The sequence below is a fragment of the Nuphar pumila genome, chromosome 9, assembly GCF_984573655.1.
Source record: "Nuphar pumila chromosome 9, dmNupPumi1.hap1.1, whole genome shotgun sequence".
Classification (NCBI taxonomy): Eukaryota; Viridiplantae; Streptophyta; class Magnoliopsida; order Nymphaeales; family Nymphaeaceae; genus Nuphar; species Nuphar pumila.
Window position 1 is genome coordinate 76,627,721 of NC_143257.1, and position 27,337 is coordinate 76,655,057.

General features: G+C 39.1%; 2 protein-coding genes across 7 annotated transcripts in view; one reads left to right on the top strand and one right to left on the bottom strand.

Annotated features, from left to right (window-relative positions):
* LOC149828644 (ASI1-immunoprecipitated protein 3-like) overlaps nucleotides 1–20,308 on the bottom strand; it is a 191,727-nt gene extending 171,419 nt beyond the window's left edge. For 4 of the 6 annotated variants that reach the window (XM_090017665.1, XM_090017662.1, XM_090017667.1 and 1 more), the window contains exons 1-3: nucleotides 19,976–20,308; nucleotides 11,846–11,908; nucleotides 1,897–2,646 (exon numbers count right to left, since the gene is read on the bottom strand). In XM_090017665.1, the coding sequence (XP_089873791.1) occupies nucleotides 1,897–2,646; nucleotides 11,846–11,908; nucleotides 19,976–20,266 (1,104 nt within the window). In that variant the 5' untranslated portion in view covers nucleotides 20,267–20,308. The remainder of the gene's footprint in view (nucleotides 1–1,896; nucleotides 2,647–11,845; nucleotides 11,909–19,975) is intronic. The other 2 variants (XM_090017663.1, XM_090017664.1) reach the window with 2 other exon arrangements.
* Nucleotides 14,285–18,951, top strand: LOC149828645 (uncharacterized). The gene is made up of 3 exons (XM_090018109.1): nucleotides 14,285–14,315; nucleotides 14,822–16,434; nucleotides 18,809–18,951. The coding sequence occupies exons 2-3, from the start codon at nucleotides 15,105–15,107 to the stop codon at nucleotides 18,949–18,951; spliced, it is 1,473 nt and encodes a 490-aa protein (XP_089874235.1). The 5' UTR covers nucleotides 14,285–14,315; nucleotides 14,822–15,104.
* Nucleotides 20,309–27,337: the final 7,029 nt, after the last annotated feature.

Sequence of the window (27,337 nt, forward strand, 5' to 3'; positions counted from 1 at the left end):
AGAACCAACAAAGCTATGTTGTGACAATAAAAGTGTAATTTATATTGCCAAGAACCACATCTTTCACGAGCGAACAAAGCATATAGAGATGGACTGTCATTATGTCAGAGAAGAATACTTGAAGAAGGTCATTGATCTACCATACATGACGTCTGAGTATCAACTTGCAGACTTCTTCACAAAAGCACTATGTTCGCCCAGATTTCATTTCCTTCTTGACAAACTTGTGGTTATTGCACCGTAAGTTTGAGGGGGGTGTTAAAATGTATCTCCAAAACCATTGTTGTAAGTATAAATATGTACACTTATATACATAGAGATACATATACATATATATATATATATATATATATTATATATATATGTATCTATATATATATAAGTATATATATATATTTATATACATATTTTATTTTTACCCGAAAAGGATATTCTTGTAATTTCCTATCTTGCGCATATTCCATTTGGAATATGTTGTATTTTCCTTCTTTATTTTTTTGTATTTCTTTTTTTTATTATTTTTTTTCTTTTTCATAAAGGTGCATTGGGGAGCCCCCAACGGTCACAAATGTGACTGTTGGGAGCTCCCCAACGACTCCTTTGGGAGCCCCCCTTTGCACCTCTTTGCTTTTGTATAAATAGGGGTGTTCCCCCTTGTTATTTGATAAGCTTGAGAGCCTCAAGCATTTGCTCTTTTCTATAAAATACATGCCTTAGTGCGTGTTTGCTATCTTTACGCTTTTTGCGTATTTTGTTCAAGTGTTGTGAGAGTGCCTCCGTGCACATCTTTTATAAAGTATTTGTGCTTGTGCGCGTATTGTCTCTTCGTAGACAATTTCACAGTCACATCCTCTTTTTTTTAATTAATTTTATTTCTCTGAAAAAAACCACTAGCAATAACAAACTTAAACTTTAAAATAAGAAGCCAAAATCAAGAATGAATGAATAATCTCATAAAGATAAAAAGCATCTATTTCAAAAAAGGAAACCCACAAAAAATAACAAACTTATAAATAAAAATGAATAACAAACAAATAAATAAATAAGAAAATTTTCAGAGTGAATTATTTTCCTTTACAGTGATTTTACACAAAATAACTCTAACAAAAATAAATCAAAATATAAAGTCAAGAACGAAGAACTAATATTACATACATAATGTAACAAGAAAAATAAAATACAATAAAACCACAACCACTTCATAAGAAGAATCAACAACAAAAAAGAAAGCACAAAGCGATAAGGAAAAAAGAAAAGAAAAAACTTATTTGCCTCCTCCCCACCCCATGAAGAAATGGCCTTTTTATACAAAATAAACAGTTTAGGAGATTGTTAGTTTCAACCCCAACAAAATATATGGTGAGATAGATGGACTCTTTCCCTCTAGATGAATATAAAAGTCATTTTAGCATTTGATAATGGAATCTCCAACCACATAAACATCAATGAACTAGCAAACAAAAAGGTCAAGGATGTAAATTCAACCTAGACCTCACCCACAAAGAGGCCAAAAGTTCACTTTGCCTCCATTAGCCTTAAAAGCCTCAAGAGATGCATATCAGCACAGATGACCATAAGCTTACAAAGTATAATAACTGTAGGTTGTATCTTATTGTTCTTTTATAGATATTCATGCCTTGCAGGCCTCAGAAGTGAAAAAACTTGCCTATAATTAACTTCAATATGATTGAGAGATGCATGAAAATTATACATCTTACAAGTGAGAGAAGAAGATATACCAAAAGATGCCACACACACTACAGAATGGAATATGATATGATAGCAATAGAATACGATGACTTGACAGCCAAAACGATTAGAAAGAAATTCTTTTTAGATACAAAGTAGCATGATAAAAAACTACAGAGAACATTTAGATGGAAGGTAAAGCCTGACCTTTTGAGTTTTCTCTTGAGATCCATTTGATGTATCTATGGTCTTAGCTGACAGACCACCATGCCTATTAGAAACAGCCCCAGCCTTAGCTGTATTGTCTATCTGCTCATTTGTGTCACGTACAGAGTAAATTGCTTGAAGCAGCTTCTCTAATGACTTATCACGATAACTATCTCCAGTAAGCGCTTTGAAGTTTGATAAAATTATATAAAACTCAGAAGCTTCATTTGTACAACTTCCCGGAGTTTCTGTTTTCATGAACTGATCAGATTTAGCTGTGTCATCATCCCTAGAAACATTAATGGAAGAAATCTGTTTCCTCCGGAGATTTCTCCTAGTTGACAAATGATCATCCTGATCAACAGAACCCTCTTCAACTTCCAAGTCAGGAAGCTCTCCCAAGCGTTCTCGAGTTTTCTGAACAAGAAGATCAATTTCATGCTGCTTACTATCTTCATAATCCTTATCAGTAAGCTTCCAGAGCTTTTTTTCAACTGTGTCATACACTTTTTGCACAATAAAACCTGGATGTACTGAACGAAGTGGCAGCTGCTTTCCTAATGGAACGAAATGCACTACACATTTGTGCATAACAGCTTCAGCAGGGACCTCGTCACGGTGGAAGCTATAAAACAGTTCCCGTGTATCACATGCCTGCCAGCTTCCTCCACCTTTTTTGTCTGCTTCCTCAGGGCGATAAAACCATTGTCCTAGTACAGCCATACTCCCATCCCTTGCCTGTGTAATATCCTAGAACCAAAAGTGGAGGGAAAATGAAAAGAACCACCATACCATACAAGGAAGTACACAAAAAGTTTTGACTTGCAGAAGAACAGCAATAGAAACAGCAGTTTATAAGATTAAAGGGCATTCTCAAGTGTCATCCTTGACACAATTCCTCCTAACGGCAGCATTTGAACTACAAAGCTACAAGCAGAAACTAAAAGACTGGGTATCTTTGCACGTCATATATATCAACTTAATACATGCATATACATACAAAATGTGTTTGTGTGCATGTGCATGTGCATGTCTTAAATGGAGTTAAAGCAAGAAGAATTGATTCTTTGGGCATAAGTTTGTGCAGTTTTTGCTTCTAGCAAGTATGACCTGTTTTACATTTGCATCCACCCATCTACATCTATGCTGATGTTGACTATCTATACACCAATGAAATTTCAAAATTTGCCCAGAATTATTAAAAATTTCCTGTTAGCAACTTGGCATCATTTTGGTTCCTTGCTTGCATTTCATAATTGGAACAACTTAATTCCAGAGGTTTGGTTGAAATTCCAGCTGTTAGGTCTAGTCTAATGGCTAATCCCCCTCGCTCTTGTGTATATATTGGGTTTAGACCCCATTTGAAGCATGCTTGCTCTTGAGCATTCTTCGTTAATAAAATTATTAATTTTTATTTTGTCCTCTCTCTTATGCCCATTGTGGCCTGTGAGTGGGTTGGGAGCCCTGGTCTATTTGCTATTTGCCTTTGGTGGCCTTGTGTGAGTTGAAGTACTTGCTTGCGTGAACTTATTGCACTCTTGGACCTATTCCTTTATGTCTCCTTTTTCAACCAGTACCATGCAAAATAGAACTAAATTTTCCAGTGCGTTGCTCTTAAGATAAAGGAAGAAGTTACTAATAGAAAAAATAAGGCAAGCTCTGCAAAGAATAACATAATGAACCAATTAAGCACAAAAATGGATACACTTATGTGAACATATCATACTCTTCGTTTTATGATCTCGACTGTAATGAAATGAGCGGAAATACAACTAACAAGTGAGAAACACTTGTAGGTCCAACTGTAACAATAAAAAAAAAGTTTGGATTCGGGTCGGATCCGGACCCGACCCGGATTCAGCTAGAGGCACCGCCTCTCGTGCCTTTGAGAGACAGCAAGGCAAAGGGGGGAGGTTTCTCAAAACCTCCTTCCCCTCTACCCTTTTCACTGTCTCTCTCAACTCACTCACTCGACTCTCTCTTCCTCACCGACTCTCTTGTCTTCCTCGATTCGCCGGAGACCACTGTCAGATCGTTGCCACCCACGACCTCCTTTCCGATTGTCGACCGACCGGAGCTTCGTCGGCGACCCCCTTCCCTCCGGCGAGTTCCTCCGGCGACCCACAGGTACACCTTTTCTCCCCTCTTTTTCTCTTGTTCCCATCTCGCTCCCTCATTTCTCTTTCTCCCTCACCTATCTGTTGTGCAGGGAGGGTGGCCGAGCCACCTCCCTACTGCCCTAAATCACAGGGGAGGGGCAAAGCCCCCTCCCTGCGACGTGGTTGGTAAGGGAGGGGCCGAGCCCCTCCCGGTACCCTCTTGTTGCAGGGGAGGGGCCAGCTCCTCCCTGCACCCTTGTAGGTAGGGGAGGGGGGGGGGGCTGAGCCCCCTCCTTGTTTCCTGTTACGGCAGGGGAGGGGCTGAGCCCCCTCCCTGCTCCCTATTACGGCAGGGGAAGGGGTCGGCCCCCCTCCCTGCTTCTTGTTACGGCAGGGGTGGGCGTCAGCCCCCTCGTGCTTCTTGTTATGGTGGGGGAGGCGGTCGAGCCCCTCCCTGCTCTTTGTTTCGGAAGGGGAGGGGTCGAGCCCCCTCCCTGTGCCTCTTCGCTCTTTAGGCGGGGCCATCGCCCCTGCCTCCGTTGTTTTTCGGCAGGCAGGGGCAAGCCCCCTCGCCTCGTTCTTCCTTGACATCAGGCAGGGGCTTTGCCCCCTTCCTGTTCGCATTTCATTAGGCAGAGGCCAAGCCCTTGCCTCCGTGCATGTTCGACAAGCAAAAGCGAAGCCCCCTGCCTCTCTTCTACTTTGTCAGGCAGGGGCGCAGCCCTGCCTGCCCTCGCTTTCTGAAGATAGGGGTCTCCTCGTAATTTGCTGACAGCAGGTCAGCAGGGGCTCGCAGCCCTTGCCCCTGCTTCTTGCGTTGATAATAGGAGGGCAGGGGCACGATGCCCCTGCCTCTGCTTCCTTCACGTCAGGACCACGGCAATGTCCCTGACCTTCTATTTTTGGTATTAGTATGCTAAGACTGTCGATTTTGCAGCTCGTACGACGGATCCCGCTCGCGCTCCGCGACCCGAGCCGTCAAGCGTGTACACCCGCAGACGCCAGCAAGCTTGCAACTCTCCGAGGTAGGGAAAGATTGCACGGAAGACTTGGACAATTGAATTAAGTTCAACTAACTAAAAATGACCATTAAATAAATATATATATATATACAAATATATATATATTTATACGAGTATACACTTAACTCAAGGACGCGGTTTCGCGATCTTTGCCCTTTACTTTTTGTCGTGTCTTTTACCTTCTGTCAGTCTTTACTTTGTCGTCGCGCTTTGCGCCCAGGCTCTTGCTTTTGCATGTGTTGTTACTGCCTTGTTATTGCAGATAACGCTCAGGTTTTTGCTCATTGCATACGCTTTAAAGGCATCTTCGTGGAGGATGTAAGAGGCATTTATTGCTCTCCCTCTTGCGACAAGAGTTGAGTCAGGAGCTTAGCGATTCATCATCGTCGAAGGAGAGGGATCCCTAGCAGGGATTTGGGTTCTTCGAGTACGCAGTCCTGCAGACGATTTGAGATTTTGTTGAGAAACCTGTATCCCGTCTATCGAGGCCGGTATCGAGTCATGCGGCATGTAGATACCCCGATAGCGGATGAGATTCTAGAAAATCGCATGCCAAATGTTGGCACAAGTTGCTGGTTGTTTCAAAAGATAAAGAATGTCAAAAGTAAAGTTTGATAAACATTACATCTTTGTGAAACACTCCTGTTGAGGCTCCTATTGAGGAGTTATACCCCTTTCATCCTAAAGTACTTGTAGTCGTGCATTACACGCTAGTACTGCGATGATCGGATGAGACGGTTGTTCGACCTCGAATAGTGTTAAATGCACAATGTTGTAATCACTTAAATTGTGACTGATTCGCCTTCACAGGCAAGATGCTCGAGTGTTTTAAAGACCACAGCATACGATGGGTCGTTAGTTAAGCAACCCCTAACACACTCATCCGCTTCTTGTTGTCTGTCAAGGGAGAGGACAGAGCGGTACAAAACTCCAATGGACAGGTTGTTAACAACCACCCCACGAGCAATGATTTGATCTCCCCAGTCATTGGAGTTAGGGAAAAGGGGCTACAATAGTTAGCTCAACAGTTCTGCAGAAGTTGGATGCATCTGTGGCACTGCTTACCTGCCTTTGGGGAAACCTCTCTCGGCTAAAGTCGCCCTTTAGGAGCGGACACAACTACCTATTAGGGTTATTGAAAATACATAGAATAACAGACGCCCGAACTAGTCTTAGTTGTTTTTACGTTTTGCTTGCGCGTACCCGCAAGCCAGTAATATCGAAACATAAAGTCTGTTCACACTGGTTGTTAGGTCGTGAGACTCGCTTGCACTACTTATGCGCTTGCACTACTTACGTGCTTGCACTACTTACTCGCTTGCACTACTTACTCGCTTAACTGCATATCTGCTTTACACTGTTTAGCATAATGAATTAAATGTACATAGTTCAGTTTTCTGTAGTCTCTCTTGTGCACTTACTAGTTTTTCGCATAACTAACCAATTCTATGGGTACATGTGATGATTAGGTACACCACGAGCGATGGCAAGATGGCTTCAAGATTTTCTTCTTCCTGCTCTTAGCTCGCGTATGATCTTAGCAAACACTTGGTTTATGAAGAGGGAGTCTCACCTAGTAACATTTAAAAGTGGGGTTAATACGAGTCAGATAGATTTTTTCCTACTTAGAAAGAGAGATAGGGGTTGTTGCATCGATTGTAAGGTTATACCGGGAGAAAGTGTAGCTACACAACATAGAGTATTAATTTTAGATCTTAGAATTAGACAATGTTGCAAAAGGGATAGACATAGGATAGATCCTAGAATTAAGTGGTGGGCACTGAAAGGAGCTAAACAAGGAATGTTTGTAGAGCGGGTAGTTAAGGAAGTTGATTGGTGTCTCGAGCAAGATTCAGAATCAATGTGGAATCAGATAGCGGGTGGCATGAGAAAGGTGGCTAAGGAGGTATTAAGTGAGTCTAAAGGCGATGCACCGCTAGGTAAGGATACATCGTGGTGGAACGAGGATGTCAAATTATCTATTAAGGTTAAAAGAGAGTGTTATAGAAATCTAAGTAAGAGTCATGATAATGAGAATTTGGAGAAGTATATAATAGCAAAGAAGGAAGCTAAAAAAAATAGTTAGCAGCGCGAGGGATAAGGTATATAAGGAGGTTTATGATAAGTTGGATACCAAAGAAGGCGAGAAGGATATTTATAGGCGTGCAAAGATGAAAGATAGGAAATCGAGGGATCTGGGTATGGTTAGATGTATCAAAGATGAAACATAAAGGGTTTTAGTCAAAGATGAGGAGATTAAGGAGAGATGGAAAGATTATTTTGATAAGCTATTTAATGAAAGGCAAGCTCAGGATCTTGGAGACTTGTCCATTCCTTTTCATTAGATGAATCGTGACTTCATGCTCAAGATTCAAAAGAAGGAAATTGCAGAGGCTTTGAAGAAAATGAAATCAAGAAGGGCAGTTGGCCCAGATGGTATACCTATCGAGGCTTGGAAATGCTTGGGAGAGAAAGGTTTAGAATGGTTGACAAATCTTTTTAACAAGATTTGAAGGACAAATAAGATGCCTAATAAGTGGAGGAAGAGTACTTTGGTGCCTCTATATAAGAATAAGGGTGATATACAAGATTGCACAAACTATCGTGGTATAAAACTCATGAGTCATACTATGAAACTTTGGGAGAAGGTGATTGAGTATAGGTTGAGCAAGGTTGTCGTGATATCAGAGAATCAATTTGGTTTTATGCCTGGAAGATCTACTATGGAAGCTATACATCTTCTTAGACAACTTATTGAGAGAAATAGAGAGAGGAACAAAGATTTGCATATGGTTTTTATTGATTTGGAGAAGGCTTACGATAGAGTACCTAGGGACGTTTTCTGGTGGACAATGATGAAGAAAGGTGTTTCTCTCAAGTACATTAGTATAATTAAAGATATGTATGAAGGAGTAGTAACCAATGTCCGCACTTGTGGAGGGGTGACAACCAATTTTCCTATAACGGTTGGGTTACATCAAGGATCTGCTTTAAGCCCTTTCCTATTTGCTATAGTGATGGATGAGCTTACGAGATCAATTCAAGAAAATGTGTCGTGGTGTATGTTGTTTGCTGATGATATTGTTTTGATTGATGAGTCTAGAGTTGGGGTTAATGCTAAGTTAAAATTATAGAGACAGACATTGGAAGCAAGAGGTTTTAAGTTGAGTAAGAGTAAGACAGAATACATGGAATGTCGATTTAGTAAGCAACGAAATAGAGATGGGAGTGTAGTGAAGCTTGGTGAGCAAGAAATACCGGTGGATGATTCTTTCAAATATTTGGGATCTATCATTCAAAAGTATGGAGAAATTGATGGAGATGTAAATCATAGGATAAAGGTTGGGTGGATGAAATGAAAGAGTGCAACTGGAGTGTTGTGCGATCGTAGAATGCCATTGCGGTTGAAGGGAAAGTTTTATAGGATGACTATTAGGCCTGCTTTACTATATGGTACAGAATGTTGGGCTGCCAAGAGACATCATATTCAAAAAATGAGTGTAGCTGAGATGCGTATGCTGAGATGGATGTGTGGAAATACAATAAAAGATAAGATTCGGAACAAGGAGATACGTAAGAAGGTAGGTGTTGCACCCATTGAAAATAAGATGAGAGAGAATCATTTACGGTGGTTTGGACATATTCGGCGAAGTCCTAATGATGCTCCAGTTAGAAGGATGGAGAAATGGGAAAATATATTAGTTAAAAGAGGTCGGGGTAGGCCTAGGAAGACATGGATGGAGGTGATAGGAAAGGATATGAATGCTTTGAGCCTCACCGAGGACATGGCATTGGATAGAAATGATTGGAGGAGAAGGATTCATGTGGAAGACCCAAAATGATTTTCTTTTTTGGTTCATATCGCCGACCCCAATTGTTTTGGGATGAAGGCGTACTTGTTGTTGTTGTTTGTTGTTGTTTGCTCTTAGCTCGCGTACTAGACGTTTTGGTTTTTGTAACGGATTTTCCTTGGGATATCCGAATTTTGTACTATTTGAAAACTTTTTTAATGGAAATGGCTTTTCCAAGTGTCTTGCAAGTAGCATGGTTTGTGTGTTTTGGTTCTTTTAGCTAACGCGCCTAAAGTTGTCAGCTTGTCTTTCTGAATTTAACAAAAGAATAGTCTTTTGTTGATTTCATAAACAAACTCTAAAGGAAAGAGATATTTCTAGTCTCTTGCCTGTTTTCTGAAAAGGTTCGCAAGTTTGAAATTTGGAGCATTACAACTTGGTATCAAAGCTAACGGAAGCAAAGATTCTTGACCATTGAGCATCCGCATCGCGTTGTAAGTATACTTTTTCGTCTTGCTTTGTGGGTTTATTTTTGCCTTGTTGAGTTAAGTAGCTTGACACGTTTTGCTTATGTACCAGCATTGCTGGGTTTTTTGTAAACTACTCATTTTAAGCATGAATAGTACTTTTGTTTTTTGTTTTTATTATGAGCTTCCTGAAATTTCTAATTTTTGGTATTTCTTGTTTACTTCAATGATGGTAAGGAACTTGAATGAAGAGTTTGCTGACGAATGGTCAGATCAACGGAGATTCGTGATGGATTCTGTAAGTTCCTTGGCAACGGCTATGCGAGACCAGATTCGTTCTTAAAGGGAACCAGCGCCCGTTCCTGAGCCGAGCCCGCATACTGCAGTGACGTATGAGAAATTTTTAAAGCTTGACCCCCCGACCTTCGACGGCAAGCCCGACCCAGACATGGCCGATAACTGGGTGGAAAAGGTGGAACAAGTGTTTGAAGTCTTGTCAGTCCCTGACGACAAGAATACGTTATTCAGGACCTTTAGGTTGAAGGACAATGCCCGCTCGGGGTGTGCAGTTTTCGGGAATTTCACTCATTCCTTGGGAAGCTTTCAGAAAGGCTTTCTTGGAGAACTACTTCCCGCCTCATGTGAGGGAGAAGAAGAAGGTGGTGGAGTTCTTGGAGCTCAGCTAGGGCAATTTGAGTTTGACGGATTATATCACCAAATTCCAGAGCTTAGAACCCTATTGCCCTAATCTTTTCGCTGATGATCGCGAGCAGGCAGGAAAGTTTACTCGGGGACTGAAGGAGGGGCTCATGGATCGGGTCCTAACCAGCATGCCCTCGACCTTCTCTGCGGCAGTTGCTGCCGCCACCCTCTTGAGTGAAGCTTGGGAGCGCTCTAGGAGTACTAAGGGCAGGAAGCCACCCGCTGCGGGTGGTGAGCCGAAGACACCTTCCGACGGCCTAGGCAAACGGTCGTTCCTTCCTATAAAGAGCGAAGAAGAAAGGAAACGATATTCTCCTTCGAAGCGTCAGTGGCCTCAGGACAACCCTCCAACCAGGCAGCAGACTGGCAATGTATGCCTCGGATGTCGACGTTCTCACTATGGGCAGGCATGCCCACTCGAGACAGGCGGATGCCTGTATTGTGGCAAGATGGGGCCACTACACCCACAATTGTCGCAAAAAGGCGGCTGACCACTACAGGTAGAACAGCGGAGCACCTCTGCTCTTTCGACCACTACAGCAGCGACAACAGTATCAATCGCCACAACTGCAATCGAGTGGGCAGAGGAGGGCGCCGGGACGTGTCTACACCGCCAAGGCCGAGCGGTTGACCAAGGGCGACCTAGTACAAGGTACCTTTTTTGTCGCTAACCAAAAGGCTTTTGTGCTTTTTGATTGTGGTGCCACACACTCTTTTATTTCGATAAATTTTGTCGAGTTTTTGCACATACCTGTAAAACCCTTGTGTAATACCCTTGAAGTGTATAACCCAATTGGAAAAAACATCATTTGTGCAGCCTACCTACCAGAGTTGGATGTAGTCTTGGCAGATCGGCATTTACCAGCTTGTGCTATCCTGCTAGTGATGACGGAATTTGATGTCATCCTAGGCATGGATTGGCTGAATAAGTATGATGCCAAGATAGTAGGATTGTCTTATCTCCACCAGGGATGCCCAAGGTGAAATTCAAGATTGTGAAACCCGTTCGGGCGAGCAAGTTGATTTTGTCGCTAAAGGCGCAGAGCTACCTGAGGAAGGGATGCACTGCCTTTTTGGTCAGTGTCATCCAGTCTGAGTCGACGCGAGTCCCGATGGGAGACTTGGAGGTTGTTCGAGATTTTCCAGCCGTCTTCCCGGAGGAACTGTCAGGCCTTCCTCCACCTCGTGAGGTGCAGTTCAGCATCGAGTTGCTGTCGGGTACTGCGTCAATTTCTAAGGCTCCATATCGGATGGCGTCAGCCGAACTTAAAGAGCTCAAGAAGCAGTTGCAGGAGTTGATGGATCTAGGATTCATCCGCCCTAGCGTCTCGCCCTGGGGAACGAATAAGATTACATAAGCACTTAATGTGCAAACACATAAACCCATAAAGGGGTAATGCCAAAAGGCATAAAAAGGAATATTATTGAGAGAGAGTGAGAGAACAAGTTACATTTGAAGAGGGGAACACACCCTATTTATACACAAAAAATGGGGAAAGAGGGAGGCCTTGGGGCTCCCACACGGTAGATGTTGGGGAGCCCCAACGGTCACATTTATGACCGTTGGGGACCCCAACGTCAACAATTGTGGGGTCCCCAAGGGTCCCAAAAATAAAATAAAGAAAAGTAAAAAAATAAAAAATAAAAACCTAAATATAAGTTTTTATAAATAACTTGTGTTACATGTGAAAAGACCAAAATACCCTTATCAGGTATTTTGGAGTAAACAGAATATATATATATATATATATATATATTTAACACTCGACTACTATTCATGTTGTCAACAGCTGGTCCATGAGAACCAAACAAAAGAAACAACTGATAGTGTTTGATGCAATCCAAAGGAGGAGATAAAACACACTAACCTTAATTATTGCAACATAAGGCTTCTCATTGGTCGCTTCAGGAGTTAAAAGTACAGGATCCTCCTATAAGAAAACAAAAAAGAAATGACAAGAATGAAAAGCAATAAACAACCTAACAAGCTTACCTAAGGACATTAAAAAGATTTACCAAAGAATGCTCTCCATGAATAAATGGAACTACATTTGTAGTTTCAACCTTCAAAACTTAGCAATTGCCTAAGACCTCGTGAATGGTTCTCTAATAATCCTTGGCAATTTCTTCAACAAGATGATTGTACAATGATAAGTGAAACTGATATAAGGAAATAAAGGGTAGTTTTAGAGTTTGTGAAGAGTATGCTTCACTGACTTATTTTCTGCGACCTGAGCCCTCAAACAGAAAGCATCTCTCTTGCTGTCTTATAGCATTTGCAGCCAATGCAAGAAGCCAGGGATTTGCCACAAGGGTTGCATGATGTACCTCGAGGATTCACACACCAACAAGAACTAGAGAAACACATACATATTGACATGGAAACATACACTAATGAAATAAAAGGCCATTTGAGAGTTTCTTTATGCATATATGGAAAACAAGTAGCTCATAAATGTTCTAAACACTTCAAAAAGATACAGTTATGGGTGTTTTTTGCTAAATCTGAACCTACAGATGTGTTTATTATTGTTTGTTTACTAAAAGTGGTGCTTTGAATCGAATTAATTTTACCAGAAATTTGTTTTATCATCAAATTTTAGTGTAAATGAGCCATTGATTTTTTTGTCACTCCAAAAATGCATCTAAACATAAAGTGCCCCATCTAAATCACATTTTTTAATAAGTAAATTATATAAAAATGCATTTGTAAGCTCATACCAAGCAAACACTTACACATGCTTTTTTAAGCCATTTAGGATGGTTTAGGAGATAATCTTGTTAAGCACCTATGCATTACTCATAACTAAATAAATAGACATTTATATAAAGGAAAATATTTGGCGCTAATGAAGATTTGGAACTCATGAGCAAGAAATTATAGGTGCAAACTGTATCAACTTAATGTAACCACAAACATGTGTTCAGCATGGCTTGTTGCTGAGGATTGGACCTTGGATCATGTTTTCCAATGTAAGAACACAAATATCATCAAATTTTAGTGTAATATGAGCCATTGATTTTTTTATCACTCTAAAAATGCATCTAAACATGAAAAGTGCCCCATCTAAATCACATTTTTTAATAAGTAAATTATATAAAAATACATTTGTAAGCTCATACCAAGCTAACACTTACACATGCTTTTTTAAGCCATTTAGGATGGTTTAGGAGATAAACCTGTTAAGCACCTATGCATTACTCATAACTAAATAAATAGACATTTATATAAAGGAAAATATTTGGCGCTAATGAAGCTTTGGAACTCATGAACAAGAAATTATAGGTGCAAGCTGTATCAACTTAATGTAACCACAAACATGTGTTCAGCATGGCTTGTTGCTGGACCTTGGATCGTGTTTTCCAACGTAAGAACACAATTTTTGAGTAATGAAGTTTTGGCACATTGTGGGCCATTGCTATTTTAATCCCTTTAAAACCTACAAACATGTTACAATTGTGTGATTCAAAAATCATTTCCTACTAAATAAACCACCTAGAACACCTCTGTAGTATCTGATCTGAAACACCAAATTTAAACATTTAAAAAAAATGTCATTTCTACCCAATAGTTCTGTCTGTACCTTCACTAGTACCAGATATTTACCCTATAGGTTCCTTATATTATCAATAAAAGTATATGTCAATAATGCCCCTAAATTAGTGTACAAAGTAATTTACATAAGAGGGGCAAAAAAGGAAAACAACAAATATACATAAGAAGTTACATAAAGGGCATCACACCAAAGACGCCAATCTGGATCTGGATCCAGACCCGTAATGTCACGTCTCAATAAGGTTGCCATGACCAAATATCACCGTGTGTATATTTGGTCATGGCAACCTTATTGAGACGTGACATTACGGGTCTGGATCCAGATCCAGATTGACGTCTTTGGTGTGATGCCCTTTATGGAACTTCTTATGTATATTTGTTGTTTTCCTTTTTTGCTCCTCTTATGTAAATTACTTTGTACACTAATTTAGGGGCATTATTGACATATACTATGTCACAGGGACTCGGCAAAAAAGGTGCCGCACCCGCGTCGACGCGACGCGGGATCGCGTGCGGGTGCGGCACCGGGTGCGGTCAACACGACCCTGGGTGCGGTCAACGCACCCAGGGTCATTTTTGTCCAAATTTTTGGGCGAAATTTCCCCCCCCCCGATGAAAAGGAGGAGGATTAGGGCAAAAAAAAAATTTTTCCCTAATCTCTCCTCTCTCTCCCCCTGAGCTCGAGCTCTCCCATCGCCGCCCCAGCTCCGCCGCCCCCAGCATCGTCGCCCCCAGCTCCGCCTCCCAGACTCCTCCTCTCGGCTCCTCCTCTCGGCTCGCAGGTATGTCTCTCGTCCTCTTGGGTCGGCTGGGGAGGGGCCGAGCACCCCCCCCCCCCTCTCTCGGTCTCTTGTTGGGTCGGCAGGGGAGGGGCTGAGCCCTCCCCTGCTCCCTCATTTTTCGGCACAGGAGGGGCCGAGCCCCTCCCCCATCCTTTTTTTTTTTTTTGGGTCGACAGGGAAGGGGCCGAGCCCCTCCCCCATCTTTTTTTTTTTTTTGGGTCGACAGGGGAGGGGCCGAGCCCCTCCCCCATCTTTTTTTTTTTGGGTCAACAGGGGAGGGGCCGAGCCCCTCCCCCATCTTTTTTTTTTTTTTGGGTCGACAGGGGAGGGGCCGAGCCCCTCCCCCATCTTTTTTTTTTTTGGGTCGACAGGGGAGGGGCCGAGCCCCTCCCCCATCAGCTTTTTTTTTTTGGGTTGACAGGGGAGGGGCCGAGCCCCTCCCCCATCTGTTTTTTTTTTTTGAATTGAATTGAAAATTGTAATGATTTTTTTTTTTGTGTTTTCAGGATAAAAATGACGGATAAAGGGAAAGGACTTGCGTCATCCTCATCCCAACATGTGAGTTCTGCTGCTAGTTTTGCTGATAGTTGCAGTGGGATTGATGATGTGGGGCCACTATGGATACATGTAGATAAACTTGCAAAAACTGGAGAAGGAGGTGGTGGGAACAAAAGATTTTGATGCAAGCTCTGTGAAAAAGATTTTGTTGGGTCTTACACAAGAGTGAAGGCTCATTTGTTGAAGATACCAGGACATGGCATTTCAGCTTGCAGAAAAGTTGATGAGTCAATGCGAAGGCAATACAAGAAAATACAAGAAGAATATGAGAAGAGAAAGGCAATGGCTGATTCTTCTGCAGTCAGTGTGCCATTTGCAAGCCATCAAGAAGATGCTGAAAAAAAAAGAAAAGTCAATCTAGGAGGTAAAGGAACGATACAAGCAGCATTCAATACATATGGAAGAGAAGAATTGGATAGAAAAGTTGGGAGGTATTTTTATTCTGGTTCACTCCCATTTAATGCGGCTAGAAATCCTTATTGGAAGGATTTAGTAACATCCTTGGCAAATTGTAATTTGAGTGGTTATGTGCCTCCAAGTTCAGAAAAAATACGAACCACACTTCTTGCAGAAGAGAGGGCAAACGTGGAGAGGTTGCTAGAAATTAAAAAATATTCATGGGAGCAAAATGGAGTTTCCATTGTGTCTGATGGATGGACAGATATTCAAAGGCGTCCATTAATCAATTTCATTGCTTGTTCGCTTAGTGGCCCAATATTCTTGAAAGCAGTTGATGCATCTGGGGAATATAAAAATGCAGAGTATTTGAAGGGATTGTTTATAGAAGTGATAAAAGAAGTGGGTGATCAGAAAGTGGTACAAATCATTACAGACAACGCTCCGGTTTGTAAAAGTGCAGCGTTGAGTTTGGAGAGTGAGTACCCTCATATTTTTTGGACTCCCTGTGTAGCACACAGCTTAAATCTAGCCCTAAAGAGCATATGCAACCCCAAAGAAGAAGAAAATTCACAAGCATATGCTTTATGTTCATGGATTGAAGATTTAGAAAGAAATGTCAAAAGCATTAGGAATTTTGTTGTTAACCACCATCGTGCTAATGCTATATTTAATAGGCATTCTGATTTGAAATTGTTGAAGGTCGCTGAAACACGTTTTGCGTCCATCATTGTGATGATGAAGAGGATTAAAAGAGTGAAGAATGCTTTGATTAACATGGTGACTGATGAAAATTGGACATTCTATCGTGTTGATGATGATATGAAGGCTCAAAAAATTAAGAAATTCATTCTTGATGATGAGTTTTGGGACAGAGTGGTATACTTCCTTCAATTTACGCAACCTATTTGGGAAATGTTAAGAGAAGTTGATAAGGATGAGCCCATGCTTCACAGAGTTTATGAAATGTGGGATAATATGATTGAAAAAATACAAGCTATAGTTTTCATGCATGAAGAAAAAAATCCTGCATTGGATGATTCAGATTTTTTTAATCATATTCATTCAATTTTAGTCAGAAGATGGGATAAGAGCAACACTCCTTTGCATTGCATGGCAGATTCTCTTAATCCAAAATATTATGCAAATAAGTGGCGGGCTGGTGGTATTGGTCGTGTCCCTCAAAATTTAGACCCAGAGCTATCAAGACATAGAAATATGTGTATGACAAGACTTTTTCCAGAAGCACATCTTCTACATCAAGTCACACAAGAGTTTGGAAAATTTTCATCTTCGAGATTATATGCACCGGCATTATTCGCGAGAGAAGAAGATAATATAGATCCTATCACATGGTGGTCAACATTTGGATCGGAAACACCTCTTCTGCAACGTCTTGCATTAAGATTGCTATCGCAGCCTGCTAGTTCATCTTGTTGTGAAAGAAATTGGAGCACATATTCTCAAATCCACAACATGAAGAGAAATAAACTCACCAGCAAGCGTGTAGAGGATTTAGTATATGTTCATTCAAATCTTCGATTACTTTCGCGAAGCAATGATGAATACAGGTACTAATTTGCTCTCTTAGTTATTTGATTATTTCTTAGTTTTCATTTAAATATACTTGTATTGTATTTATCATTTTCAAATTGGGTTTATAATGCATACAAGGAACATCCAAATTTTGGGATGTAAACCCAGAAGAGTGTGACTTCGAGGGAGAACATGAATTCAACGTAACAAACATGGATTTAGCTGAGCCCAGTATTCCTTCTAATGATGCATTTGATGATGAAGAAGAAAATTATTAGCATCCATTACTTCATCAGGATATACTTTGGTATGTAATTTAGTTCTTTTATGCATACTTATTTGGTTGATATTTAGGTCGATTTATGTAATTGCTTTACTTATTTGATTGATAATTTGATATTTAGGTAATTTGATATTTAGGTTGATATACTACATGCATGATAAATCATATTATGAGTTTATGACAATGTTTACTGTTAAATGTTAAAACTGTTAAAACTTCAAAATTATATATATATATATATTTTTTTTTTACATTTTTGCCCCTGCCGCACCCCCGCACCCAGGTTTTTTGGAAGTGCCGAATCCCCGCACCCGCACCCGCACCCGCTCCCGCACCCGCACCCATGTGACATAGGACATATACTTTTATTGATAATATAAGGAACCCACGACTTATGTTGTAGGGTGTGGAGATCATTTGCTGCAGCCTTCTTCTTCTCCGTTTTCGCATCTTCCCTTCTTGTGAGTTATTGGTGACGTGAGCATGATTTTCATGGTATCATGAGCACGGCTGGGCCTTAATCTCCCCACTCAGATAAGTCCCGAAAGATTCTTGGCTTCACTCTCTTCTTTTTTTCTTTCTTCTTTTCTCCCTCTTTCTTTCTTCCTTTTTTCTCCCGATTGTACTGCCCTATTTTTTCTGTTTCATCTTCCATTGCCGTCTCCTTTTTTGATCAAAACCTAATATTGGTTTTGGGTCCTCTTTATTTAATGAAAAGAGGCAAAGAGAAGGGAAAATCGATTTGGGTTTTCCCTCATTTTTCCTTAAATCTGTTTGGGTTTCTTCCCTATTTCTTTCTGACCTAGATCTGATCCTACTTTTAATTGAGACTTTCTTTGAGTTACGTTAAACCTTCTTTTCCTTCTTTTGTAAATTCATCGCTTCTTGCTGTTTTCAATATCTTCTGCTAGCAATACATACTTTTCGTAACTGTATCAGATTTGCAAAATAAAAAAACGCAGACAGATTTGTGACTAAATTTTTAGCATTCTTCTACACAACAGCAGCAGTCCTTTAGAAAATTTTTGTCTATTCCCTTTTTGCATCTTACCTGTTATGGACTTCTCTTCTACTTCCAGTCGTCTCAGCTAGCTTTCTTAACCATCTAGTTTATTAAAAAAATGACTACCTTAAACTTTCTTACTTGGAAAAGACAAATAATTTCTTTTATCCAAAGCCAAGATCTCTCTGGACACCTGGATGGGTCGGTTATGATTGTTAATATATATATATATATATATATATATATATATATATATATATATATATATATATATATATATATATATATATATTTGTCATTGTAATAGTTAAATACCCAATAAGGGTATTTTAGTCTTTTCACATCCTTATAATAAATTGTACTCATTAGAGGTATAACAGTCCTTTATATTACTTTTAGGAGCACTTTAGGCTTTTATTATTTTTATCAAGAACATTATAGTCCTTATAATGCTTTTCAAATAGAGCTGTTGGGAGTGCTCCCAACAATTATATTTCTAGTTGTTGGGAGCACTTCCCAATGGCTCTTCTTTGCTTCTTTTTGTGTACAAATAGGGGGTGTAACCCCTCTTGTATGTAATGCTTGTTGAAGCATATTTGTTATACAAATTTTATATTTTTTTATGGTGTTCTTGGCTCCTAAGTGGCCCATGTGTATGTGCTTATGTGATTGACCAATAAGTAGTCTTTGTGTTCTTTGAGATTGTGTTCTTGTAAGCTCATAAGAGGCACTCTCTAGCTATATTTCTTGTTTCCTTACATGGTATCAAAGCCATTGGATCTTTTGATTGGTCTCTTGTACGTGAAGATCAAGAGAAGAATTGTGAGTGGAGCTTGGATCGTTTGTTCATAGCTTCATAAAGTTACTTGTCGGGAAAAGGTGTTAACTTTTCAATTCCTTCCAAGTTCAAATGACCTATAATGCTCAAAAAAGTAACCATGCATTTTAAAAAATATTATTCTTTCAAAGGTATTTTAGTCATTTTAATAAAGTTGAATGCATCTAATGTTAAACACAACAAGTTTAATGTTAGATTAACCTTATATGTATTTATTTATTTATTTATATGTAGATATATAATATCCACCTAATATAAACTATAATTTTTCAAAATTATTTTTTATTGATTAGACCCTATGGATATGATCCACATGCATTTATAGTAGAAAAAAAAGTTTTGGATCATGTCATTGTGAAGTACATATAGGTTTTTTAAGATCTTCAACAATCAATGGCCCAAAAATGTACCAAAATTTCATGGCTTTAAAAATACTTTTCCTATGTCCAAAAAACATCATCCAGGTCACGATTCCTATCAAACAAACTATGCTGAATGTATCTATCAAGTCTTATTGAGAAAGAAGATGCAGCCAACACCTATGGTTTCTACTAGGTGGGTGTAGATGCTCCAGGAGAATCTTTTATATATATATATATATACATGAAATCGCTGCCTGGTACACTTATCAAAAGATAATATATCTTCCAACCTTTTCACTTCTACACCAGATTGCCATCTTCTCAGAACTTTCATCTAGACAGAATCAACCAAAACAAGCATTGTCATTGCAACTTTCATCTTCTCTATGGATTCCAGTAGCAGGGAAGCAACTCAATCAGAAGCAGTACCAAAAAATATTACTCTCCAACTGCCAAAATCACAATTTCTCAAGACGTAAAACAATTTTGCACAAAATCCCTCAATTCCCTTGCAGTCAAACAAAATTAAAGCTTCACATCACAGGAAAAAATGAACGGATTGCCGCAATCGCCACAGAAATTATTCCAAATTCAACTGCGATCAATCAAAGCCTTTGAATTCCCATGATAACGCAAACACGACCAAGGAAGGAAACAACAGAAGCAAAGAATTCGAAGACTTACAAGCTCGTACATATTGCCGTCAAGTTCAAACGCTGTGTAGTGTTTCTTCTTGTCGCGGCCCTTTCCAGAAACCTTGACGACATCACCAACGGGCTTCAGGTCGACGGGTGCTTCCTTGTCCTCCTGGTTCTCGGGCTCCTTGCCCGCCGCCTCCTCCAGCCCTAATTTCTTCTTCTTGGAAGAGGGCACCGACGAGGACGGGGGTGGCGGTGGCCCTGCAGCCGCCGGCGGAGGGTTGGCTTCATCCTCCTCGTCGCTCGTGGCGACCTGAGCGAACCGCCTCTTCCCCATTGCTCTGCCTGCCCGTCCCACCTCTCTCTCGTGACTCGTGAAAAGATCAGGTGCAATATGATTGCACAAATATTTGTGCATTAATTCCATGATTACCCTCCATCTTGGGGATAGGCCTGTCAGGTGTGGGACCCAAGATCTGATGGAGGGTGATGGGGGTGCTTAATGGACAAATTTTTGTGCAATCGTATTGCACCATCCGATCTGGACTTCTCTGAGAATCAAGACTCAAAGTCGCCTTTGCCCGCAAAATGTGAGAAGCTGCAGCTATATTTAAAGGCATCGAGGGGTCCGAGATGGTTCCAGGTTCGTTGACGACTCGTATCGGATAAGGACTCGTGATTGCCTTCCGATTCTATCATGAACCGCAGCAGAGAGGCTACTCAGGACTCAGGATTGCAAACAGGTAGAATATGGTCGGTCACTTGCCCAAGTCCAAACCATAACCATTTTTCAGGTTTCTTCACATTTATAGAAATGAAATTTTTTTTGGACCTCCCGGGTCCAAACATGCAATTATGCAGGGGTGTCAATGGGTTGAGTTTGACCTGGACCCATACCAAACCCTGTAAGGTCAAGTTTTGGTGATAAACAAGGAGGCTTGATTACAATCTGGGTCAGATTCAAAGGGTCCAATTAATATATAGAGATGGGTATGGTTTGTCAAATTTCATACCAAGCTCAAGCTTGACCCAAGTTTTGACTAAGATTCACAGTTGTAGAAAAGATAAACGGAAAATGACCCTATTGTACGGGCAAATTGACATGTTTCCCTAACTATCCCGAAATTTTTGTTATTCTTCCTATGTCCAAAATCGCAAATGTTCAACTTCGTTAGAACCTTTTTACCCTTCACATGTGCGAAAAGATGGAATTTTGTGATATATCGCTCCGCTCGTCAGCTTGTGCAAACTCTCACTTAAATGTACAATCACACGTTTTGTTATGCGGACCTCACGAAGCTCGCATAAATTTATTGGTGAACATCAAGTTAGATTGAAACCTCAAGCATCACAAATATCCCACCTATGTCACATACATAATACAGACATCGCATAAATTTATTTGCGCGCATCCTGTTAGATTGAAACCTCTAACATCACAAATATCCTATTAATATGCATATACTTCACGAATTCGCATAAATATATGTGTGAACCTTCACTTAAAATGAATGTCGCAATATTGCAAATGTCCAACTTAATCCTCATATATTTCATAAATTTGCATGAAAAACATGTGACCTCCACTTAAACTGAAGGTCACAACATCGTAAATACTAGACAAATATTTACAAATTTATGACATATATGTGTTCATCTTTACATATATGCAGATTTTCTAATAAATATTCAAAATTTTCAATACATCGGATATGTTTAGGATGAATACTATGCAAGTTTCTTTATTTTTTGTGGAGTTCTTGAATCATATATAAACTTATTTTTGTTTATTTGTTTTTTTTTTCATTTGTGTCTCAAGAGGACTTCCATGTAGAACCCTCTGCATTGCTCTTCTTCTCTTGTGGCGATTCCCTGTAAAACCCTCTGTATTCTTTGTCATCGACTTTCCCATTTACTAGTTCAAAAGTTGAGTTTCATATAAACTATATATATGTGTATTGTTTTGTATTTTGCTCTAAACTTTTTTTTTTTAGATATGATTATTTAATAGCCCCATGCGTATTTCTCTTTGGTTGTCACTATAGATATTTTTTTATATTTTTTTGTGTTTTATTTAATATTTGTCATCAAATTTATCATTTAGGGTTTACTATGTTTATGGTTTTTTTTATAGATATATATTTGTTTATGTTGTAGATCATTTATGTTTGTTTGTTTATCCTTTAATTAAGATTTGTTGTTTTTGTATTGGTATAATGGAGGTAGGGTTCACTATGCACAAGCATTGAATAGGGGGTAGCTAGTTTTCAAAGTGCTTGTTGTTGATAGTTTTGTTAGTTGAATGTATGAAGTATATATGTATGACCTTTTCTCACATGCTAGCTTTTGAAGATTTATAGTGGTTTTAGGTAGTTAATGATGGCATTTAAAAATTACTCTAATTGAAGATTTATAGTAGTCTCCAAAAACAATAGCTTTAAGGAATTTATGACTTTAATATCTCATAAAACCGGATATGTTGAAGACTTATTGAGCCTTCAGTAGAGTTATTTTCCAAACATAGATAGCTAAGAAATATAGATAGATGTTTGAGATGATGATGATGTAGAATCAATGTTATTTAGTAGTGATGTTTACTTGGATGTTAGCAAAGTTAATCAATAAGCAATTAAACGAGAAGCAGTTAAAAGTGTTGTACAATTGTGAATTATATGGAGAATATGCATTTATCTTAGGCACCATCTATCGAGCTAAGTCCTTTGTTGATCATCAAATTGTCTCAAACAGTGAAAAATGTTGTATATGGTCAAGGGATCATTGTAGATTATGTAGAACCATATGGGAAAACTAGTGCCAATGATCTTCATCATAGTAATTTGAATGACATCCATCTTTCCCAGGCAGATGACAAAGCTAGGTATACGTTGTTGGACTTTGTAATTTATGCTTGAGATATAGGTGCAATGATGGATGTGAAGTTTGTATGAGCATAGATTATTTTTTTGAAGTTATTTTATGCAGTCTTTCTCATTCGAATAAATATGTTATTTTTTGTATTTATTTTATATAGACTTTCTTATTTCAATAAATATTTGTCATTTTTTGCAATTATTTTTTGCGACCTTCCTCATTCTAATAAAAAATTGCTCATACATACATTTATTCATTCCAAATCAGCATTCACTTATTCAAACTAAACATGCTCATGCAATCAGCATTCATTTATTCAAAATGAACATGCTGATACACTCAAATCATACAATTCATATCAAGTATGAATCTCATTTACACTCAAATCACATTATATACAATATCATTGAGTTACAATGTTTTTTCTTCCACACTCAGATTTACATTACAATCACATGAAGTAATTGTTGTGGATGTTGTCAATGGTGCGCTGATAACTCCTCAATGACCTTATTTGCATTTTCAAGAATGTGAGGTTGACTCCATATCATATCCTTCAATGTGTGGTTTTCTTTTAGTGCAAGATCCAACTGTGCTTCCAATCCACTTAAGGTTTTATGTGCTTCTCCTTAAAAGGCCCTCTTTGCAAAGAGATAACATGAAACTTGTTAAGCAGTTGCAAAATCGTCATTTGTGGCACGTACCATAGACGACAAGCTGATGTTTTCACCGCTATCACGCTAGTTTTTAAGTTCAAAGAAGAATACCGATCCTTTGTGAAAAGTGATATAAATTTACTAATTATGCGACGGTGACAGGGTGGTTGTTAAACAAATCCGAATTGTCGGATGACTCGGCTAGGCATTTGGCGCTCAACTTCATTCATGTTGTGCAACAAAATATCCTTCCTTGTGCTCTTACAACCACATCAACATTCTCCTTATCCTCCTTCGCACCTTCGTAGGGGCACCAATTTACCTACAAAACTTAAACTTTTTTCAAGGTTAATCTTACGTACATACATTTATAAAAACATAGGAAATATCGACAACAATATTTATAGCTGCCCTAGTGAGCCTACATAACGATGCAATACATTTGGCACTTTTCATGCGAGGACCCACCAATCTTTGATCATGGCCCTCTTCGCTGCATGACCAACTCCACATTGTGTCACATGAAAATTCATGGAGAAATTCACGTATCTAGAGCCTTGCAATGGATATGTCCAAACCTAGGATTAATACAATGATTAATAAAGATTAATACATAATATATATCTATAAATCAAGAGATTAGGATTAATACACAATATGTATGTATAAATTAAAAGTGTAGGATTAATACACAGTCTGCTAGTATAGTACAATGTTAAGTAATGTATGAGTATAAATCAAAAGTTTAGGTACAATTTAGGAATAAATACCTCCAACAACACCAATATCTCCAACCATATTTTTTTTTCACTCCTTGCGCTACTCAAACTTGTATATAGGTGTGCAAGTGAGGCTACTTTCCATGCATATTGATCGATATAATCCAGGTCTTGCAATAGTTCGATATACGGTTCATGGACAAACTTTTCTCTATTGTCGTTGAATAAGCATGAACTAAAGAAGTAAATCAAGAATGCCCTCACTTCCTTGTCCACCCTACTACTGCTCTTCCCTCTAACACACGGTAGTTTCATCTTCATCTTTCTCTCCCTAATGGGGTCATAATTGCTCCTAAGCCATAGAAACTTGATCATTTCTTCGTTGAACACATCATCATTCGCTTGCAAGTAAAGATCACACAACTACTTGAAATCTCTCTATCAATGTCCACTCAATGTTTTCCCATGGCACTTAAATTAGTGATTCGTGATACATCCTCCACCATGATGGTTATCTCAAGATCTCAGAATTGGAATATGTTGGTTTCCAAATTCCAAAACTGCACAACGGTCTCTAAGAGGGGGTGACTGATGTTCCATGGTGTGATATTAAAAAATTTATGAAAATTAATCCAATGTAGTAACTCCATCGCTTCTTCCATTAGTGTTACGAACCAATGGTGGACTTGGTTTCAGTACAACCGGTGCTGCAATCAAATTAATTTGTATTTATCCTTAGCCTTAAGGTTTGCATCCTTCCCTTGGTGAGGTACCTCCTTCATCCTCTTCATCTTTATCTCGCCACTACCATTGTAGGTGGCTGCATCTTCAACTTCATCTATTCGGGCATTAAGGTTAGCAACAACCTTAATGCAAGCTAATGGGTCACTGCAATTTATTACATAGTCACCTTTCCCTTCTTTAGATGCTTTTAAGATAAGAGACTAGAATGTACCTACAAACTAATCAATCTTTTTTGTACATGTTGCCTTAGATATGGGCTACTTTGAAATTTGTAGTTGTTGTTTGGCCAACACTTAAAGTTTTTGCTGCTTGTTTGATCACAACTTTCTGTGTTTATCGAGAGTGCATTTTTTGTGGAAAATGTTGAACACCTAAATTTTTGGCTTTGGATGTGGCTCTCTCTCTCTCTCTATATCCACTTATGAACACTAATTCGTGCCTACAAATAATCAGGATGGCCGAGTTCATAATTCTTCATTGGCTTTTGTTGTTGTGCTCCAATACTAGAAGATGATGTGGGTGTGGACCCCTCTGACACAGTCTTCTCAGTGGCCATATTGTATTAAATAAATTCAAAATTTTCTATAATAACAAGAGAGTGAATATTGAAAAAGCATTGTAAAAAACAAACAAACTATTTACGAAGATGAGTAAGTTCCCTAATCATGCTTATAATAAAAGCTACATAATTTATAAACAAAATAATTAGATTTATGAGGCATACGAACAAATAGAATAGGGTATTGAATATGTAAAGATAACTTGTTTGGGACCACTGGAAATAAGATGTGCTTATGTGAATCTCCTTTATTTTGAAAAACAAAAATATGAGTTTTTCCACTTTAGAAAGTCATTTTAAAAATGGGTCTGAAAAACAAGATCCGAATTTGAGAAGATGTGGGGTACGTTATTCAAGGTTAAGAGATTTTCCTCCTTTGATGATGAGGGATCAACCTAACTAGGAACTCTCGATCATTGTATGTGGAGCAGTGGCATTGTGGTGATTCGTACCTTTTGTGAATCTTATAAAAAAAAGTGAGTTAAGGGACCACTAAAACTCTCAAAGAACACAAGACAAATAATATACGAAATATTAGATAACCCAAAACATAAATACACACATTAAAGAATTAAAATAAACATTAAGATAAAAATCAAATATCACCTCGGGCTTAGGTAGCCCTTTCTATGATTGACGAGCACGAGAGAGCACAAATAGCACTTTGGCTAGGAGCGGGCTCCAAAAGACGAGTGAGATAGAGATTTGAGTCCTAGACTAGGTTATGCTAGACTAAGGTTGGGCAAGGCAAGGTCGACTGGGCTCGGTCGGGTAGTTTAACGCCCCAAAATCCCAACTTGGAAAACCCTTAGATTTTTAGAGATTTTTTTTTTTGAAATATTGCGCAAGCGAAAAACCATAAGGGAAATCAGTTGGAAATTCTGAGCGGATTACAAGATAAACAACAATAAGAAACATTTCATTACCATTGGTTTACAAAATGAGACAGAAAGAAATTATACATCATTTCATTTACAGAATATCTCCCAAAACAAGGGATTTCCCTAAAACCAACTGCCAAGATCGCAGAAGTCCAAAGTGTGGGTTGAATTCTCCGCCGCATATCTGATGCCATTGCAACACTAGAAATCATTACCTTCATCCCCATAAAGCGGGGTCAGTACTCTTGCAAGTTGGTGTGATAATATCCACAACATACCATTTTATGAAAAACATAAACAGTAATAGCATGATATGCAAATATCAACATGGCTATTCAATATAAAAGCATAAGTAAATCTAATATGATGGAACAATTAAAAACATTTGCAATAATTAAACAAGTGCAACTATAAGCAAGGAGCAGTAAGCAATAAATGACAGTATCAAGTGACTAGCATGCTTAAAATAGTGAAATTAAGCAATTAAACAACTAAGAAATAAACTACGACATAAACATAAACTCATAAGTTAGTAGTTAGCAAGTTAGTTTAATTGTTCTGTCTTGATTACTCCTTCGGGTACACAAAAAAACCTCGCATTCTGTGAAAAATATCGTCAGCATTTATTATTCTATGTTATGTGATAACCGGGGTACCTACATACCGAGTAAACCTCATGCAAGCGGCCTGTGGCCGAGAGAAAACCTTGCATAGGTGACAGATTGCAACTCGTACTATTGTAGTAGCTGTGTCACCTCAACCTCTCTAACTCTGAGTGACTGGAGGCCAAAAGACGCATTTGCTCCTTAAAACATGTCGTAAAATCGACCGGTCACTCAGGGTTGTACCATCCACCATCTTTAAGGTGAACTGTTTTGTGAATGGGCAACTGAGCAGTTTATCTTTTTAGGGCTTCAGTTAGTAAACATTCCCTCATTTTGAGGTACTTAGGCCCATCTGGCCTTGTGTTTCCCATAG